The sequence below is a fragment of the Garra rufa genome, chromosome 7 (genome assembly GCF_049309525.1).
Source record: "Garra rufa chromosome 7, GarRuf1.0, whole genome shotgun sequence".
In the NCBI taxonomy this organism is placed as follows: domain Eukaryota; kingdom Metazoa; phylum Chordata; class Actinopteri; order Cypriniformes; family Cyprinidae; genus Garra; species Garra rufa.
This window is the reverse complement of record NC_133367.1, coordinates 26,539,540-26,561,241: the sequence shown is the minus strand read 5'-3', so window position 1 is coordinate 26,561,241 and position 21,702 is coordinate 26,539,540. Positions and strand designations below refer to the sequence as shown.

The 21,702-nt window shown below is 32.7% G+C and overlaps 2 protein-coding genes across 2 annotated transcripts in view; one reads left to right on the top strand and one right to left on the bottom strand.

The window, feature by feature from the left end:
- LOC141338067 (rab GTPase-activating protein 1-like) overlaps window positions 1-21,702 on the top strand; it is a 41,964-nt gene that overhangs the window by 13,610 nt on the left and 6,652 nt on the right. The window contains exons 4-11 of the mRNA XM_073843635.1: window positions 48-255; window positions 984-1,158; window positions 1,230-1,390; window positions 1,581-1,691; window positions 5,047-5,113; window positions 5,920-6,022; window positions 13,121-13,287; window positions 15,812-15,938. Coding sequence (XP_073699736.1) covers window positions 48-255; window positions 984-1,158; window positions 1,230-1,390; window positions 1,581-1,691; window positions 5,047-5,113; window positions 5,920-6,022; window positions 13,121-13,287; window positions 15,812-15,938 — 1,119 coding nt within the window. The remainder of the gene's footprint in view (window positions 1-47; window positions 256-983; window positions 1,159-1,229; window positions 1,391-1,580; window positions 1,692-5,046; window positions 5,114-5,919; window positions 6,023-13,120; window positions 13,288-15,811; window positions 15,939-21,702) is intronic.
- Window positions 1-21,702, bottom strand: part of fam163ab (family with sequence similarity 163 member Ab) — a 59,858-nt gene that overhangs the window by 31,618 nt on the left and 6,538 nt on the right. The window lies entirely within an intron of this gene.

Below are 21,702 nucleotides of genomic sequence, written 5' to 3'. Positions count from 1 at the left end.
CACGTTTCTGCAACCTTGTATTGACACTTCATTGTCTGTGTCCACAGATGCATCAGCAGCAGTTTTGGAGAGTTCAACAGTACAGGAGGAAGAAAGCGTGCAGTTCAGTAAACTGTCCTATCTTGGCTGCACCTGGGTGAAGGCCCCTCGTAACGAGACTGAGGCCCAGAAAGCCATGGCCACCCTGCGGGCAGAGAGCGCCATCCCCATCCCTGTCACCCTCCATGTGCCCAACGGTCCAGACGGTTGTGTCCGGTCAGTCATTTCCCAAAAATTATAAAAAAAAAAAAAACAAATAAACCTAGATTTGTAGAGGTTCCTCAAATTTCTGGACTACATCAGCTACATCTCACAACCATTTTTTTTGCATTTATTTCCACGTGTTACTCCTGAGGATTCATAAAAGCTTTAAGACTGAGCACATTTAGCTTTCCTGCTCTGAGACAAACCACATTCAACATTGGGAGTATAAATGTGACTTCTCTGTAGTTTCTGAGTTCTTGTGATCTTCATGGTGGGTGTTTGTCTGTCAAGAGCTAACACAGCTGTCATCCGAGCTGCTTTTAGCTCCTGCTTTCAGGTTCGTAAATGTGATGTTGCACTTCTGTTTTCACACCCTGAGTGCACTTTTTTTCTTTTTCTCAGGAACTGTGGCATAACCTCAGGTTTAACATCTCGCTGTATCTTCTTCGTAAACCTCAAACCATCTCTAAAGATAGCTAAGTGAACTTCGATGCACATGACATGTGCCACTTTCTTTTAGCTTAATTCTGGTGCCAATGAACATTAACGAATTGTTCATTAAAGTACTACTTCTAAAATATCTTATTTAGCATTAATTTCACATCACGAGTGCACTATTAAATCTTGACCTCCAAAATCGGTTTACGTTTGAAATGTATTGTAAAAGATGTCAGATTGTCCAAAAGAAACTGGTTTAGCTTTAGTTATATTTAAATTTTGTTGTTTTTTTATCACTCTAGGATTGTCGACCAGGCCACAGGAACAGAAATAGCATCTTTTCCTCTCTACAAGGTGTTGTTCTGTGCCCGAGGACGTGAGGGATCTGTCGAGAGTGACTGCTTTTCCTTCACCGAGAGCTACCGCAGCTCGGAGGACTTTCAAATCCACGTCTTCTCCTGCCATATCAAAGAAGCTGTGAGTTGCATTTGTTCATAAATGTTCATCGAGTAATTCTCAAAGCTCAACCTCTTTTTTTTTTTATTTAGGTTAGTCGCATCCTCTATAGCTTCTCAACGGCCTTCAAGCGTTCGTCAAAAGCTGCCACAGACATGCGAGACTCGGCGTTGCCACTTTCCCCTGATAGCGATGAGTTCACCTTCACCGTTTCTCTAGAAGTGAAAGAAGATGACAGCAAAGGAAACTTCAGGTCTGTTATTACTCAGTTCTGAATAACTTCTGCTTACTTCTCTCGTTTTTCAAAAGAGGTGTTTACTGTTGCTATTCAGTGAGTGAAATTAACTGTTGCCTCATTTGGGTTTCTGTTGTGGGAAACCAGAATATAAGTGTAATTGTGTCTTTCTTACGTCTTTCCCTCTTTCTTCCTCGATATCTTGCAGTCCAGTTCCCAAGGATAGAGATAAATATTATTTCAAGCTGCGGCAGGGTGTACAGAAAAAGCTTGTGATTACCGTCCAGCAGATGAACAATAAGGAACTGGTAATAGAGAGGTGGGTTCTGGGATGTGGTCAAACCATATTTTGCCTTATAATGACTGCCATTGCAAAAAAATTATAAATAATTGACTTAACCCCTTATCATCCAAGATGTTCATGTCTTTCTTTCTTCAGTCGTAAAGAAATTGTTTTTTTTTGAGAAAAACAATTCAGGAATTTTTCCCATGTAGTGGATTTCAATGGTGCCCCGAGGAATAGGGGTCTTATATAGCTAAGCGATTGGATATTTTCTTAAATTAATTGTTTATACACTTTTTAACCACAAATGCTCATATTGTCTAGCTCTGCGATGCACATGCATACTGTGTGCTCCAGTTCAAGACAGTTAGGGTATGACGAAAAACTCCAACCTCCAACTTCAAAATTGGCCTGCATCGCTGTTTTATCTTTTTTGTAAAGGTCATTTGATCTTCTTTGCATGTTCACTTTGTAAACACTTAGCTGTTACTTCTGCAGCGATGTTGACGATTTTGAAGTTGGAGGAGAAAATGAGATGGGAGTTTATCGACATACCCTAACTGTATTGAAGTGCAGAGTATGCATGTGCATCGCAGAGCTAACCAAGATAAGCATTTGTGGTTTGGAAGTGTATAAAAATGAATTTATTTTAAAAAAATGAGGGATCATTTTGCTAGATAAGATCCTTCTTCCTCAGCTGGGATCGTTTAGAGCTCTTTGAAGCTGCATTTAAACTGCATTTTAGACGTTCAAACTCCTGGGCACCATAGAAGTCCACTATATGGAGAAAATTCCTGAAATGTTTTCCTCAAAAAGCATAACTGTTGGGCGACTGAAGAAAGAAAGACATGGACATCTTGGATGACAAGGGGGTGAGTAAGTTATCTGTACATTTTTTGTTGTGGAAGTGAACTAATCCTTTAAAGATGCAATATAAATGACAGAATATTTACCACAAATTGAAAGTGAAGGCGGAGGAACATGTAAGAACACATATTTTTTTAATTAGTACATATACAGTTACACCAAAATTTATTCAGACACCTTCAACATTTCTCACATTATCACTGTTTATTCGCTATAGTTTAGAAAATGCTAACAAATTCATCTTGATAATGTCAGAATACTTTGATAGAAAGGTATGTAACAAAACATAATCAGGTCAAAGTGTCCAATTACATTTTCGGTCCCAAATTTTGATTAATTTTACTGGTAGTCCACTGTATGAACAATTTTTGGGTATAATATGTCACAGTTGACTTTGTTTTGCTATCATCACTTACATAAATTAATTATAGTGTCCTGCACCCACTTGTAAAATATAATTACAAGGAAATTATTGCAGTTGGTAACAAACACAGTGGCTCCAGCGATCTTTGTGGTTTAATGGCGCTGCACAAGCACAGAAATGCAGAGAGAAAAAGACTCTCCCAAGATCATTTCTTTTGAAAGTTAACACTTTAAAATTGACCATATTCATAAAAGGAGATTTGCTGTTTTCACAATTTACAAAACCAGGATGTTGATATGTAAGCTAACACATTAGTTGAGAGAGAGAGAGAGAGAGAGAATAATGTAGAAAACAGCTTGATTTAGTCTGACACTAAATTAAAATAATTATAACCAATAGATCTCATGTTTTGTCATCAGACTTTAAATTCACTGACATTTGCTTTATCATAGTGGTATAATGTCAAAAATCCCTTTTATCGATTAGTGATGTTTCTCTTCCACTCAGATGGTGCTAAAATTAAAGCTATGTTTTTATATTTATAACCTAGAATATTGAGCAAATTTTCTAGGATAAATTTAAAATAGAAAAATTTCACATAGTTTCCAAGTGTTTAGTTCAGCCACAGCGTCTACAAGAGCAACACACTCAACACTTTTAGTGAATGAATCCAAAGTTAATTTCTTAACTTAAAATGAATAAGATTGTGGCAAAAATAAAATATACATGTTTAGGTACCGTGACTCGACTTGATGTATGTCTAATAAACAATGTATAACATTTTAATTGTTTAATTGTAAAAGTAAATATATGTAATTAAACATTAGTTCATACAATAGTTTCATATATATATATATATATATATATATATATATATATATATATATATATACTCACACACTGTCGTCCAGAAGTTTGGGATTAGTAAGATATTTTTTTTTTTTAAAGAAGTCTCTTATGTCAATCAAAGTTCCATTTATTTGATCAAAAATACAGAAAAAGGGGTAATATTATTACATGCCATTGCAATTTAAAATAACCGTTTCATATTTTAATACACTTTAATATACTTTATGTACATACTATTATCTATTAAGCTTTGCATCACAGGAATACAATTATTTTTAATGTATGTACACTGCAGTTTAAAAGTTTGAATCAGTAAGATTTTTAATGTAAGTTGATTTAAAAATACCTCAAAAAAAAAAAACAGTAATATTATGAAATATTTTTGCAATTTAAAATAGTGGTTTTCTATTTTAATATACTTTTAAAATACAATTTATTCCTGTGATGCAAAGCTGAATTTTTAAGCATCATTGCTCCAGTCTTCAGTGTCACATGATCCTTCAGAAATCATTCAAATATGCAGATTTATTATGAATGTTGCAAACAGTTGTGCTGCTTAATATTTTTTTCTTTTAATATTTTTCTGTGATACTTTTTCAGCTTTTTTGATGAAGAAAAAGTTCAAAAGAATAGCATTCATTCAAAATACTAAAATACTAAAATACTAATATAAGTATTAATTTCTTTAAAAAAAACCCCCGAAAGAATAAAGTTTACTGACACTCTTTACTGACTGTTCTTTTTAATGTTTTAGTCATCAAATAATAAAAAAAAAACACATATTCCAAAAAATGAATAAGCATACAGGTTTCCAACATTGATAATAATTCAGCATATTAGAATGATTTCTGAAGGATCATGTGACGCTGAAGACTGGAGTAATGACGCAGAAAATCTAGATTTGATCACAGGAATAAATTCTATTTTAAAGTATATATTAAAAAAAAACAATATATATATATTTTTTTTAAATTGCAATAATATTTCACGATATTAGTTTTTCATGTATCCATCTTGAAGAGCATAAAAGTCTTCTTTAAAAACTATGTAAATTTATTCTATTAATATATTATGGAGTAGAAATGTATAAGTGTGATTCTTTGTGCAACCACTTGATGCCGCTCTAGTCACAGCACAGTCACTTTGTGAGACACTATGAAAATGAGCCTTACAGAGACATCAGTTCCTGTCTGTTTCAGTCCAAACTAATGATGCTATTTCATAATCACTTTCTGATAACATTATGTAATAAGCAGTCACTTTTCTTTAATGCCTCATCCTCTCCGTCTAAACCATTTCTGTGTTTTCCAGGTGCTTTGGGATGCTGCTCAGTCCTGGTCAGAAAGTGCGTAACAACGACATGCACCTCCTCGACATGGTGAGGCCATGAGTGTTTCCCAGCATTCTCGTTTAACTCTTACAGCCGTACCTCAGGCTCAATATTGCATGTTAATATCCAATATCCTGACTCATTTTAATTACCACTCTGTTGCCAGGTTTAGAAACACTTAATGGAAATATAGGCTTTTTTATTATTCATTAAAAACGTCATTTTACATCGGCCCTTGAGCGAATTAAGTAATGGCGGTTTGCACATCAAGACCAAAAACAATTAGCAGTTGAATCAAGCGTAATTGGGTTCACGGGGATTGTTAAATTAAACGTCCTACAAGGCATAATGTCATACTGTTCTCCATGTTGCCATCTGGACAGTTTAGACAAACGCCATCATTTGATGCTTTGCCCAGAAGTCTCTATATTAGAGTTGTCGATAGATTAAAATAATCATGATAATCTCATTATTTTTATAGTTTTGATGCATTCAGTTTCTCTTCTAAAGAAGCAAACCACCGTTAAGAAAGATGTCTTATTAATGCGGTCGCAGGTGGTTTTCATGATGTTTAATGAGATTCTGCCATGGAAAGATTGCAAATGAGTTTGCTTTTAATAAAAGTCCCATGTGAGGTTGATTTATCGATATCTAATTAGTCATTAAAAGGGTCTTTCTCTATAATTTCCTCCAACCACTTTTTAGAAATCACTCTCTAATGAATAAAACGCATGTCAGATTAGATAAATGCTTTTGATATGTTAAATTTAACACTGTTAGGCATATTTAATGATACTTGGATTTTATCCAGTGACCCTTGTCATTAAATAAGTGATGAAAACTTGTGTTTGAAGGAGTCTATGGGCAAAAGTGCTGATGGGAAGTCGTATGTGATCACTGGCACCTGGAATCCAAATACTCCGGCTTTCCAGCCACTGAACGAGGACACGCCGAAAGGTAAGAGCTAAAATGCAATCCTTGGTTATAAAACATCCAAGGAAAATCTATTTTTTTCACACATTACATCAATATCTGTTACACCAGCTTTTCTTGATATGGTCAAAATGTCTCGTCTCTCAGCAGCTCTGAAAGCAGTGCTGATTTAATTTAGTTTTTATCTCAATTTGGCCTGAACTAGAGGTTGACTAATACATCATTATTGCCTATATATAGGTATATATATATATAGGTATGCCAATTTTGTATTATACTTGTGGTGTAATTTATATTATAATTCTAATGTAAAAATATAGTGATTTTAAACATTCAACTACTAAAGTAATCATGTATTTTATTTTATATGTACATGTATATACATTAAAATACAGATTTCATTAATACATTTTATCATAAATTATACATATTGTCAAATTTCCTTATTTATAATTAAAATTACGAAATTAATTAATTTTATATAATTTATATTGTAGATTATTTTTTAATTATTCAAATTTAATTATTCAAAATTCCCTTTATATTTCATTGACAAGGCTGTCTGTGAAACTGATGACAGGAAAACATCCATTTTAAAACAAAAACAAAGCAAAAAACAACAACAAAAAAAATTCCCTTAAAATATTTAAAATGTTATTCATTGACTAATTCTAATCTTCAGTTTTATCCAATTAATGTATAATTAAAATTTATAGATTTAATTTAAAAATGCCTGTTGTTTAAAAGTATGTCCTGTTTATATATATGTTTGTATAAATTATTCAAATTTAATTCACTAAAAAAAAATCTCAAAATATTTAAAATGATATTCATGGACAAATTCTAATATTCAATTTTAATGTAATTTATGTATAATTAAAATGTACATTTAATTTTAAAAAGTCAGTTTAATTTGGCATAATTCATATTTTAGATAATTTTAATAAGTTATTCAAATTGAATTATTCACAAGGCTGCCTTTAAAACTGAGGACAAGAAAACATTGATTTTAAAACATAACAAAACAAAAATATTCTCAATATTTCAAATGTGTTAATCATTGACAAATCTTAATCTTAAATTTTTCTTTTTTAAATATATATCCGTTTATGTTCACTTAATACTAGTGGTGGGCATAGATACATTTTTTTAATCTAGATTAATCTCACTGTAATCTTGGAATTAATCTAGATTAAAATGGCTAATTTGAATTCTGCCGAAGGCATTCAGAATATGTGTGCTACCCAAATAATGACTAAAAGTAAATCTTTGAGAACAGGTTTCTCAAGCCAGGTGGCGCATTAGACCAGGGACTCATCTCCTGTTTCCAAAATGCATCACAGTTGTGTTGTAAATGCAGTTGTCAAGCAGTTTAACTATACAAACTTGTGTAACCAACTATTCCTGCACTGCATGTACTTCTGCATAAAAGGCTGCGCGACGTGCGCGTTGCAGTTAAATACACAGACACGCGTGGGCATGGATATCTACGTGTATAGTCTTCGATTAACTGCGTTGCTTTTAGAAGCGTCAATTCAGTTGTTGCATATAGTTTATCAAAGTCAATTATAACTCACGCACGTGCCCCAGTAAAAAGGGTCTAGCAACGCACCTGCCCTGAAGCAAACCCAGCGACTTCATAGCTGCATCCATGTTAGCACGTCTTGTTTGATGTGGTAATTTCACAGTAGGCATACACACAGGTTCGAAGACTCGTTCTCGGCCCCTACAGTGCAATTCGGCTAGGTATACATCTGCGCTAAAATATCAAGGTGAAAGTCATCATAGCTTGCATAGTATAGACCCAGCTCCCAACCCAACTTTAAGAATAGATTAATGTCGATATTTTTTTTATCGCCCGATTAGAGTCTCACATTAATGCAGCATGTTAACGCCGATAACGGCCCACCACTACTTAATACATAACTGAGTGTTTGAGGATACATGCCGAGACGGGTATTTTGACATACTTTTGTATGCATTTGTCCGTATTGAAACTCAATTCGAGGCCTGCACGCTGCCTGAGAAGCGGCTCTCTATAAAAGCGCTATACACACAACACAATTAGTTGTTAGTAATAACAATTGAGTTGTTTTTCACATCTTCTTGCGCTTGAATGCTTTAAAATCACTTAAATGTTCAAACTGGCAAGCTGTATTTGTCTGTTAAAGCGCAAGATGTGAAAGAGAACTCAATGCGGGCTTGCACGTTGCCAGAGACGCAGCAATCGGCAGTCCTTATTGTCAAGTCCTGCAGTTAAAGACATTTGGGTGGAGAAAATATTAACCAGTAATATCATAAACCCACTTTTCACATTCTAGTCAAGTACAAGCAGAAAAAAACAAGTCCTGCCTACATTATTTCCCATTGCATACTGTTTTTCAAATTCAGTGTCACATTTCATGACTTTTACACTGAACGAAGACTTAAATCAGCTCAGGTTATTTCTCAAGTCAACTGTAGCAAGATGTCACATTCTGAGAACTGATCTCATGATATTCTCTCTCAGGTGAGCCCTACAATTATTAAAAAAGCAGACTGCTAAGAGAAACAAATCACAAAGCAGTCCAAACCATAAAAAGGGGTTGTATTATTTCAATTAACAGGAAACAAAGACGGCAACAGTTGCAGATTTATGACGGAAACGCTGAAAATAGATTCCAATTACGATAGTGTCAGGTCAGAAAAGATGGCAGTGAGGAAGATGGGGAGGTAAATAATAGAAGATCTGTGGTGGGCCCGACTGAGACGTCCAAACAGACACACAACCACGCAGAGGTCTGTGAAATGTTTTACTGTGAGTGTAATAAAGTGTAGACTTGAAATGAAAAACTCAGTTCGTTCAGGTCGCTGAATTAAACACTGTTTAAACCGAGGTGGTTATCTGAATCTACCAGACTGGAATTAAATTTCAAAGTAAACTCCATATAATTTCACAACAGAACATTTAAAGCTGCAGTTACGAGATGCACTGCTTACAGTTTGGCCTCATACCAAATCAACAATACACAGACTATGATTAGGATTACTGGTACTCTAGTCATTTGAGTCATTAAATAAAGAGACCATTACTGCTATCTGTTCCAAATTGGACCAATCTGACTTCCTTACATTTAGGGCTTTTGTTTTTTTGTTTTTGTTTGTTTGTTTGTTTCAAAATCAATATTTCCTTTTCGTAGGTTTTATAGGCAGCCTTGTGAGTCAAATATTAACTGAATTTTGAATAATACTTAAAAAAAATAAATATAAATAAATTTAACTAAATTTGTACATTTTGATTATACAATAAATTACATAAAATTAAGGAATATGATTTGTCAATGAATAACACAATTTAAATATTGTGAGGGGATTTAATTTTTTTTAATCAATGTTTTCTTGTCATCGGTATATATATATATATATATATATATATATATAAAAATGTAAAACACAACATTTATATAAACGTCGGACGTTATTCAATTAAAATATTTATTATACCATAAATTATATAAAATGTAAAAATTAGGATTTGTCAATGAATAACGCATTTTCACATATTTTCAGGGGATTGTTTTTTTTTGTTTGCGTTTCAAAATCAATGTTTTCTTGTCACCAGTTTTCAGGCGGTCTTGTCAATGAAATATTAAGTGAATTTTGAATAATTAATTTTGAATAATTTATTTTAAAAAATATATAAAAATGATATAATTAAAAACAACAGAAGTTTAATTAAATTAGTAAAAAAGTAAAAACTGCAAGGGAAAGTCAGAATTGCAAGTTTATAACAGTTTTGATATTAAAAAGTCAGAATTGCAAGTTTGTATCACAATTATGAGGAAAAAAAGTCAGAATTGCAAGTTTGTAACACAATTATGAGGGAAAAAAGTCAGAATTGCAAGTTTGTAACACAATTATGAGGAAAAAAGTCAGAATTGCAAGTTTGTAACACAATTATGAGGAAAAAAAAGTCAGAATTGCAAGTTTGTATCACAATTATGAGGAAAAAAGTCAGAATTGCAAGTTTGTATCACAATTATGAGGAAAAAAGTCAGAATTGCAAGTTTGTAACACAATTATGAGGAAAAAAAGTCAGAATTGGAAGTTTGTAACATGCAATTCTGTGATTTAAAATTTTTTATTGTAATTTTGTAACACAATTCTGACAAAAAAGTCAGAATTGCAAGTTTATAACAGTTCTGATATAAAAAAAAGTCAGAATTGCAAGTTTATAACAGTTCTGAGATTTAAAAAGTCAGAATCAACATTCGTAACGCAATTCTGATAAAGTAAAAGTTGCAAGTTTGTAACGCAATTCTGAGATTTAAAAAGACAGAATTGCAAGTTTGTAACAGTTCTGATATATAAAAAAGTCAGAATTGCAAGTTTGTATCACAATTATGAGGAAAAAATTCAGAATTGCTAGTTTGTAACACAATTATGAGGAAAAAAAAGTCAGAATTGCAAGTTTTTATCACAATTATGAGGAAAAAAGTCAGAATTGCAAGTTTGTATCACAATTATGAGGAAAAAAGTCAGAATTGCAAGTTTGTAACACAATTATGAGGAAAAAAAGTCAGAATTGCAAGTTTGTAACACAATTATGAGGAAAAAAAAGTCAGAATTGCAAGTTTGTATCACAATTATGAGGAAAAAAGTCAGAATTGCAAGTTTGTATCACAATTATGAGGAAAAAAGTCAGAATTGCAAGTTTGTATCACAATTATGAGGAAAAAAGTCAGAATTGCAAGTTTGTAACACAATTATGAGGAAAAAAAGTCAGAATTGCAAGTTTGTAACACAATTATGAGGAAAAAAAAGTCAGAATTGCAAGTTTGTATCACAATTATGAGGAAAAAAGTCAGAATTGCAAGTTTGTATCACAATTATGAGGAAAAAAGTCAGAATTGCAAGTTTGTAACACAATTATGAGGAAAAAAAGTCAGAATTGCAAGTTTGTAACACAATTATGAGGAAAAAAAGTCAGAATTGCAAGTTTGTAACACAATTATGAGGAAAAAAAAGTCAGAATTGCAAGTTTGTATCACAATTATGAGGAAAAAAGTCAGAATTGCAAGTTTGTATCACAATTATGAGGAAAAAAGTCAGAATTGCAAGTTTGTAACACAATTATGAGGAAAAAAAGTCAGAATTGCAAGTTTGTAACACAATTATGAGGAAAAAAAAGTCAGAATTGCAAGTTTGTATCACAATTATGAGGAAAAAAGTCAGAATTGCAAGTTTGTATCACAATTATGAGGAAAAAAGTCAGAATTGCAAGTTTGTAACACAATTATGAGGAAAAAAAGTCAGAATTGCAAGTTTGTAACATGCAATTCTGTGATTTAAAATTTTTTATTGTAATTTTGTAACACAATTCTGACAAAAAAGTCAGAATTGCAAGTTTATAACAGTTCTGATATAAAAAAAAGTCAGAATTGCAAGTTTATAACAGTTCTGAGATTTAAAAAGTCAGAATCAACATTCGTAACGCAATTCTGATAAAGTAAAAGTTGCAAGTTTGTAACGCAATTCTGAGATTTAAAAAGACAGAATTGCAAGTTTGTAACAGTTCTGATATATAAAAAAGTCAGAATTGCAAGTTTGTAACACAATTATGAGGAAAAAAGTCAGAATTGCAAGTTTGTAACACAATTATGAGGAAAAAAAAGTCAGAATTGCAAGTTTGTATCACAATTATGAGGAAAAAAGTCAGAATTGCAAGTTTGTATCACAATTATGAGGAAAAAAGTCAGAATTGCAAGTTTGTAACACAATTATGAGGAAAAAAAGTCAGAATTGCAAGTTTGTAACATGCAATTCTGTGATTTAAAATTTTTTATTGTAATTTTGTAACACAATTCTGACAAAAAAGTCAGAATTGCAAGTTTATAACAGTTCTGATATAAAAAAAAGTCAGAATTGCAAGTTTATAACAGTTCTGAGATTTAAAAAGTCAGAATCAACATTCGTAACGCAATTCTGATAAAGTAAAAGTTGCAAGTTTGTAACGCAATTCTGAGATTTAAAAAGACAGAATTGCAAGTTTGTAACAGTTCTGATATATAAAAAAGTCAGAATTGCAAGTTTGTAACACAATTATGAGGAAAAAAGTCAGAATTGCAAGTTTGTAACACAATTATGAGGAAAAAAAAGTCAGAATTGCAAGTTTGTATCACAATTATGAGGAAAAAAGTCAGAATTGCAAGTTTGTATCACAATTATGAGGAAAAAAGTCAGAATTGCAAGTTTGTAACACAATTATGAGGAAAAAAAGTCAGAATTGCAAGTTTGTAACATGCAATTCTGTGATTTAAAATTTTTTATTGTAATTTTGTAACACAATTCTGACAAAAAAGTCAGAATTGCAAGTTTATAACAGTTCTGATATAAAAAAAAGTCAGAATTGCAAGTTTATAACAGTTCTGAGATTTAAAAAGTCAGAATCAACATTCGTAACGCAATTCTGATAAAGTAAAAGTTGCAAGTTTGTAACGCAATTCTGAGATTTAAAAAGACAGAATTGCAAGTTTGTAACAGTTCTGATATATAAAAAAGTCAGAATTGCAAGTTTGTATCACAATTATGAGGAAAAAATTCAGAATTGCTAGTTTGTAACATGCAATTCTGTGATTTAAAAAATTTAATTGTAATTTTGTAACACAATTCTGACAAAAAAAGTCAGAATTGCAAGATGTAAACTCACAATAGTGAGAAAAAAAGTCAGAATTGTTAATCACAATTACCTTTTTTATTTGTTATCAAGTGGCAGAAACTGGCTTCCATACACAAACCTAAAAACATAAATCACTGTCATCTTTGTTCCATTTACTTGTGCGCTGTTGCTTGTAATTTGTTCATTTGTTCTTATTCACTGACTTTCCACTTGTCTTTAATAATCGCTGAACTTATTTGTTAGGCTAGTAGTTATTTGCCGTGGTATTGAAAATGTAATGGAGAATTGTAAAATGTAACTGGTATCTAAAATTGTGGTGTCAATAAGCTTTTTTTTAAAAATCAGAATACAAGAAAATATAGGCCAAAAACAATGATAAAATTATAAATGTACTGATTTAAACCACTGGCCTGAAAAAATCCTTAGCATTGAGCACTAAACCGTGATCTTTCTTTCTCCTCCAGACAAGCAGGTGTACATGACGGTGGCAGTGGACCTGGTTGTAACCGAAGTCGTAGAACCCGTCCGGTTCCTCATGGAGGCGCTAGTTCGGGTCTATCCGGCTAACGAGAGGTTCTGGTATTTCAGCAGGAAGGCCTTCTCTGAAACGTTTTACCTCAAACTCAAACAGGTAAATTTGATAGGCTTTTACAATCGAATTTCTTATTGTTGCATATCGACCTAGAAACCTTCTCGACAGGCTTCGTGAGATTCACCCATTTCTCACTAAGCCTGTGAACTGCCTATGAACAGTTATAGACAGCGATGTAGCGGCTGCACAGATTGGAGAACAAACCTTGAGGAAGGAAGTGAGCTTTTGTGAAGGGTGAATGGGAGCAGTAACTCCTGGAAGCTGTGAAGCGGCAAATGGAGGCTTTGTATAATTCGTAGCTTAATAAGAGGCCCGGCGCTCATTATCATGCTCAAGTAATTAGAGCTTGCAGCCTGCATCTCTGCCTGATTGCCTCCGTAGTTATCTTATCGCGGAGAGAAAGAATGCCTGGGCTGTAGTTAAAAGCTAATTAAAAGATAATATTATGGCGTTAGCGATAGGCCAGGCCCATTCGCCACGTTATTTTATTATTTCGTATTTGTTTACGCTGCTCATTAGGTGCGAGGAATTAGCGTGTAATTATTCTGGCTGTAAACATCATTCTTCGCCTGTAGTACAGTTCCACTTTGCAATTAAAAATGGAAACGGCGGTTTACATAAGAGCCACATGGCACGAGGGGAGCGGTGTCAATAGAAATGTTTGTAAGAGTTAGTGGAAGCGCAGCGGTACAGGTGTAATCTCCGCCGAACGCATCAAAGGGCTGTTTTTCTATCACCACTTGTTTTCATTTCCTCCCGTGCGTGTAATTATGTATTTGTCGTTTCCCCTCAAGCGGTGGCGAAGGTGAAGCTAACTTTGAATGCGACTCTCTTGCTGCAGACTTTGAGCAGTTTGTCTAAAAAGGAGAATTCTGTACTTTATTCACCCCATGTGACCTTTGTTATATTTCTTTATTTACATAATATTTACATAGCTATTGTTCTCTACGTAGTTATTTATATTTAAGTAATATTTATTGCATATATAGTGATGCATATAAATATTTAATATTTCTTAATGCGTTTCTTTGTACAAGCTAATGTATTAATATTTATAAAATTCATAAATAATAAAAAATAACAAATATATATGTAATAGTTGTTGTTGCTGTTGTTGTGTGTACAAATCTATCAAATATAATATATTTATATAATTATTTCTGTAATTATATTAAAGTAATATTTATTGTGTATATAAAATTAATTTTATTTTTACAAATCTATGACACGTTAAATTACTGAATATAGTAATGCATATAAGTTTCACAAATATATATGTATTAATTATCGTTTTGTATATATTGATATCTATTACACATTCATGCATTTATAAAATACTAATATTTGCTATTAATTTAATTTAATATTTGTATATTTAGTATTATTAAATGATTTATTGGATATGTGTGTGTATGTTTATATATCGTATAAATATAAACAATTGTATAATATTTTAATATGTACATAATGATTAATTTCGTTCTATATTATGTTGTATATTTTATAGTTAGAATTAAGAATATATATTTATATATTTATATTTATAATTTGGTAACATTACATTCAGAAAATGTAAATATCAACTAATATAATATTTTTTATTATAAATAATTATATTAATAATTATTTTTATTTTAAATTTCATATTTATATTTTATAAATGGAATGGGCTATAGATTTTTGTGTGCATACATTTAATTAATTAATTTAACTATTTACCAACGTAATATTTACATAAATATGATTTCTATAATTAGATTTCTATCTTTTTTGGAATTTTTAATATATATTGTTTTTTCTTTTTCTTTTACAAGTTGGACACATTACATTTAGAAAATGTAGATAACAACTATTTATTTATATATTACTTCATTTACAATAATGATTAATTATATTAATATTTGTAAATGAAATTCTATAGTTTGAATTAAATCAATGCACACATCTGTAATGCATTACATTAATGAAATATAATTATAAATATATAAAAAACATATGTATGTAATATTCACATAAGTATGACTTCTAAAAAAAATTTGGTGCTATTTATTGTGTGTATACATTTATTTATATATTTATATCAATTTGTTAATTAATCTCTTCACATGCAAATCTGTAACACATTGCATTCAGAAAATAAAAAAAATAATATTATATATTATAAATATTAATTTCTATAGTTATTTATAATATATATATATATATATACATTACAGTACAGTGCATTTTGGGTGTAAAAGGCCTTTTTAAAATCATTTCTATTGTTGTTATTTGTGTTTTTGTATAGTAATTGCTTCTTAAAAATGTTTATATTATTGTGATTGATGTATTGAAATGATACTGTTAATGTTGCCATGAATATACAGTAACCATTGTTGCTGATACAGCGTTAAAAAAAAACATACATGCATGCATAAAAGTAGAAATAGATGTTTTGTTTTTTTTTGTTTTTTTTTTGCATACTGTGACCCTGATGATGTACCTGCACAGTATTTGTAATGCATCTCTATGGCTTTGACATGCTGCTTTGTTTACAGTGTGTGTTTGCTCTATATGTTTGTAGGGCACAGGGAAGGGCAGCCAAGGAGATGCCATGTATGAAGTGGTCAGCCTGCAGAAACATACAGAATGTGCAGCAGGAGCACGTGGCCGCCTGCAGTCTCCCACAGAGGAAGAGGAACCAGAGGAAGGTACGCCACCGTCTAGTTCATCAGAGTGCTTTTCTGTGTTTTATGTTTGTTGCCATTTTGAGGGCTCCTCCTTTGAGGTGAACTGCTTTCAAGGAACCTTATTCTACACGTATGGTAAAGTTTTTGTGCAAAAATCACATTAATATATATTAATATTTTATTTATTTTAATTGTTAAATATTTAAATAAATAATAAAAAGTTTCAAAATATATTATCTATTTTACTTTTTAACATTTTTCTACAGAAATATTTATTTATTATTTATTTTTATGAGCAGATACTGAGTGAACCTGTTAAGGTAATTTCATTTCCATTGAGTTTGCAGACTTTGGCCCACTTAGCCTCATCCACTCTCACAAAATACTGGAAAAATTACCATCTCTCATTTTATTCAGATCTCTTTTCACAGTGAGAGCAAGTGTATGTATATACATGCGGACATAAAAAGAACAGATTGCCTTGGTAGCAAAGCTGTAGCAGGTCCATTTGTTTTGCAGTTTTTTTTCCCCCTTTATATGTCAGTGCTAACACATCAAGTGAATAAGATCATCCGTCCAGAATTTTTCCCCCCCACCAAATTTTAACATGATCAACATTCGCTCCCCTTGCGTTTTCCTGCCTGAGGTTTGGCAGCACGAATCCATCGCAAGCTTTAATTTAGTCTCGGCCGGGAGCTCTAGGTGAAGTGTTTCAGCCGCCTCTCTTTTTCACGAAGCAGAGGCGGCCTGTGTTTTTGACAGGGTGCCACAAGCTGGAGATGTGAAACCCTGGCGGCTTTCAAGTGGTTATCAGCACCCATTTCAGAAGAATGGATTCCAATTTGGTTAAGTGGTATTGGCTCTCGGGCTCTGTGTGTCATCTGACCACCTGGAACTGGCTGATTTTTTTTTTCTTATTCTGTGTTCTTTGGTTCTGCTCAGTTGATTTTTGCACACAACATGGAGTAGTGATTACATGGGTTTGAGTAGCACGTTGAATATCACTTATCACTTACTACCAAATATCCGTGAACGGTGTGATTATTGTGCTTTTTAACTATTTATCTGCAGGGCTGCTTGCTTGCGAGGCGTCCATTATGGCACAAATGTTGTCTTCCTAAATGTTCTTACACCTGCAAAAATGGTTTAGTACATTACCAGTCAAAAGTTTTTGAACAGTTTGATTTTTAACGTTTTCTCTGCTCTTCTGCTCACCAAGCCTGCATTTATTTAATCCAAAATACAGCAATATTCTGAAATATTTTTACTGTTTAAAATAACTGCTTTCTATTTGAATATATTTTAAAATGTAATTTATTCCTGTGAGCAAAGCAACATTTTCAGCATCATTAGTCCAGTCTTCAGTGTCGCATGATCTTTCAGAAATCATTCAAATATGCTGATTTGCTGTTCAAGAACATGTAGTAGTATTATTATTATTAGTAATATTTAAAACAGTCGAGTAAATTTTTTCAGTATTCTTTGATGAATAGAAAGATCCAAAGATCAGCATTAATCATACTTAATGAATACTTTTATTTAACAAGGATGCTTTAAATTGATCAAAAGTGATGATAAAGACATTTATAATGTTACAAGAAAAATGCTGTTCTTCTGAACTTTCTATTCATCAAAGAAACCTGAAAAAATTCTACTCGGCTGTTTTCAACATAATAATAATAAAATGTTTTTTGAGCAGCAAATCAAAATATTAGAAGGATTTCTGAAGGATCATGTGACTAAAGACTGGAGTAATGATGCAAAAAAATCAGCTTTGAAATCACAGGAATAAATTAAAATTTAAAATATATTCAAATTGCAAACAGTCCTTTTGAATAGTAAAATATTTCAAAATTGATTGTTTTTGCTGTACGTCAAAATCAAATAAATGGCTTGGTGAGCAGAAGAGACTTTTTTTAAAAACATTAAAAATCTTACTGTTCAAAAACTTTTGACTAGTAGTTTATATATTAGTAATATACATAACACGTGATTTAACTCCTTAGTGGGAATTGAGGGCATGGCTAGTTATGTAATTTAGATGATGTTGAAGGTTGCCAGATTTAGCGGATGTTTGCATTTTTCAAAGCATAAATACAGGAACTCCATATGTTTGCAAAACAGAGCTGGAATAAAATGCGTCTTGTTACGTACAATAGGGGCAAGATTTCCATAGGCTAAGCAATTCGTTTTTCCACATAGTCAGGTCCCATATTTGATAACATGAATGATATAGGACTACCCTAACTTTAGTAGCTCATAAATGAGTTGAATATGTATTTTTATATGAATGTTTAAAGAGAATGTATCACTGAGTCGATATCGGCAGTTTTTCTTTCAACTCAGCTTGCCAAAAAAAAATCATTAGGATATTAAGTAAAGATCATGTTCCATGAAGATATTTTGTAAATTTCCTACCGTAAATATATTAAAACTTAATTTTTACTAGATTCGTATGCATTGCTAAGAACTTCACTTGGACAATGATTTTCTCAGCGTTTTGATTTTTTTTCATCCTCAGATTCCAGATTTTTAAATAGTTGTATATCGGCCAAATATTGTCATATTCTAGCAAACCATACATCAATGAAAAGCTTTTTATTCAACATTCAACATTTCAGATTATGATTGGTTTTGTGGTCCAGGGTCACACATTTTCATGCATCCTTAATTTCTTAAACACCAACCACTACATTTAATAAATTAAAATGTGCCGTGTGTAGCTTCTCTGTGGACCTTTTGCAAATTAAATGAATGATTCCTTTTTATTCAGCCGTTTCTCATCGAATCTCATCTTTTGGTTTGTGCGGTTTGTTCCAAGCCTCGATTTCTGGGCTGTACAAGCAAGTCATTGTTGTTTTTGGAAGCGTTCGCCCTCGCCAGTTTTCTCTACCGTTTCTGAGATCTATTGGGGAGGCAGATGGGAAAGAAGATTCATCCGCCCACATCTGCTACCAAACCGCCATGTCACCTTGCGACAGAGGCTCTGCTCAAGGCTGGTCTCTCTCTCTCTCTCAGTCTCTCTGTCTCTCTCCCTATCTCAATCTCTCTCCTTGCAACGTTGCCAAGGTACTTGTGCAGTAAATGTAAAAAGAAGCCCTTTTTAAAGCATTTCAAAAGAAACCACTGTGTTCCAGACCTCACATCGGGGATTGTAAAACGTACGCCATTTGAGGCTCTCGCTGGAGGTTGTGAACATTGTAAATGGGCTCAAAAAGCAGTGTTCAGTTTGGTGACCCATAAATTCATCCCCTTTTTCAGTTGTACAACCATTTCTCGTCTTTATTTAAAGATCATTAGATTTAAAACTTGCTGTAATTGCTATCTTTTTGATGCCACCAGATGCATTGCCGTTCATTTCCTCCAAACGTCTTTACAGACGGCGGTGTTGTGGACGCAGACCTTGAGATATGAGCTCGGAGGGCAGTGAGTCTGCTGGTCGGCTCTTAATGACCTTTGCGGACATTAAGTCCAAGACATTTTCTTTATCACCTCAAGGCGTGACAGTAATCTTGGCACTCCGCGGCCCTGACTAATGCAGGTGCGTCTGCCGTATAACTCACCTCAGTCTTCTGGATGCTGCAAGGACGATTCTGTCATTTCGCCTGAATGCTGTGTTTCAAAGGAGTCGTGCAGCATCCTAACATGTCCGAATGGAGTTATCCGAAGTGCTGCCCTGCGGGGAGTTGTTGGAATGATGTTTGCCCACAACGTACATGCTTTCGCAGTCGGCGACGACAGGACAGGATGTACTTTGAGTCTCAGAGCGTAGACTCTGGGTTCTGATTGCGTCACTTAGTTCTTAATATTGATTTGTTATGTTTAAATGTTACTGTCAAAGCGTGACAACAGCTGTAGTGTGGCAGAATGCTCAACATATGGCCATAATTGATGGAGCCAGTGTTTTTTTTTTTTTTGTTTTTTTTTTTACAGTAAATGTGTGGTTACATTTACTGTTGTTTACGGGCAAAACCCATTTATTTTAATAGGAATGAACAAGATCAGGCAAAAGATTTCCCAACATAGATTTCCTAAGTTCAGTCCAGAATTAAAATTTCCTGATAAGGTGTTCATGTCTTTCTTTCTTCAGTCAAAAAGAAGTTAAGGTTTTTGAAGAAAACATTCCAGGATTGTTCTCCATAAAGTGGGCTTCAATGGGGGTTGAAGGTCCAAATTGCAGTTTCAATGGAGCTTCAAATGGGCTCTACACTATCCCAGCTGAGGAATAAGGGTCTTATCTAGCAAACAATCGTCATTTAAAAAAAAAATACAAATTAAAAAAATATATTAAAATGTATAAACTCTTTAACCACAAATGCTCATTTCGCACTAGCTCAGCGTCCACAACTTAGCTCATTAAATAGTCACTTTGGAAATGTCCCTCACGGTGAAGACGAAAGTACCAACCCAGTGTTTACAAAGCAAATGTGCGAAGAAAGTCAAACAGCCTTTACAAAAAAAGGTAAAACAGCGATGTTGGATGATTTTTGTAGTTTTTTTTACCCTACCCTACCTTTTTGAACCGAAGTACACAGGAGTTAACTAATACTTAACGCGTGCCACTTGTTTTGAAAGTAAGTTTTATTTGAGCTACACTATTATCAATAATCATTTTTTTGTCAGCAAAATTTTGTGAAAGTGTTGCTTACAATCAGGGATGCGCTGAAATTTCGACAGCCAAAAATTGACGGCCAGTAACGGCATTTTAGTTTTTGTTCTGAAAGAGAAAAGTGGCCAAAAATATATGCTACACCTCACGCTATGACAATAATAGCTTTGTAGGACTATACATTTGGATAATTAAATTTATAATTAAATTTAATATTTTCTTTAAGTTTTATTGTTTAACTATATATATTACAAGTTCAAAAGTCTTACAAAACTATTTTATATTATTTAATAAAATAATAAATATTTATTAAAAAGTGGTTTCAGTTTTTGGCCAAGTAGATCCAGAATTCTCTTAATAGCTGTAGTGTGGTGGATTTCTAACTCTGTGACCATGGTTGATAGAGCTTGCGTAATTTTACAAGTTTTTCTGTCATTTTAATCATTTTAATAAGAATTCACACAAACAGGAATTTTGCTAAAGATTTCCCCGTTTGGTTTTCGTAATTGGTCCAAGTTGGTTATGTACATTTGCTATGTTGATCAACATATAATTTACCTTTTTTGGCCTGCAAAATATCATGAAAATATTGTTAATATTAATTTTTGTCCAAAGGCAAAAACTATGACTACATGTGCGGCCACCTGTAGTCATAGTTCTCGTCTTTGGACAAAATATATATTTTTAGTAATATATTTAGTAAACGACAACCGGAAAAACTAAAATTTATATTTTGTCTTTTAAACATTAAGAACATCGTCGAGAACGTCGACAATAAAAATGTGTCGACAAATATTTTTATTGTCAAATAGTTGTTTCTGATATGATATGACCTGATCTGATCTAATATGACCTAATGTAAAGGCCTGCAGTAACGTGGCTTGACCAGTGTGGCGCTGTAGTGTAAAATTGTAATTCATCCCTCCTAGATGCAGATTAAAGTAAACACACTGCGATTTGGAGTGCAAACACAACTGAATCAGACACTGCTGAGAGCAGCGTTCAGATGAATATGTAAATATATGCTGTATGCTTTCCTCTCAATAACGAAATAAACACAGCAAAAATGACAGCAGTGAGAAAACAGTAGTTGAGTTTATTGTTAGAATATTAATTGGTGAAATGATCGACGATTAGTCGATTAACAGTTGTAATAATTATTATATTAATCGATTA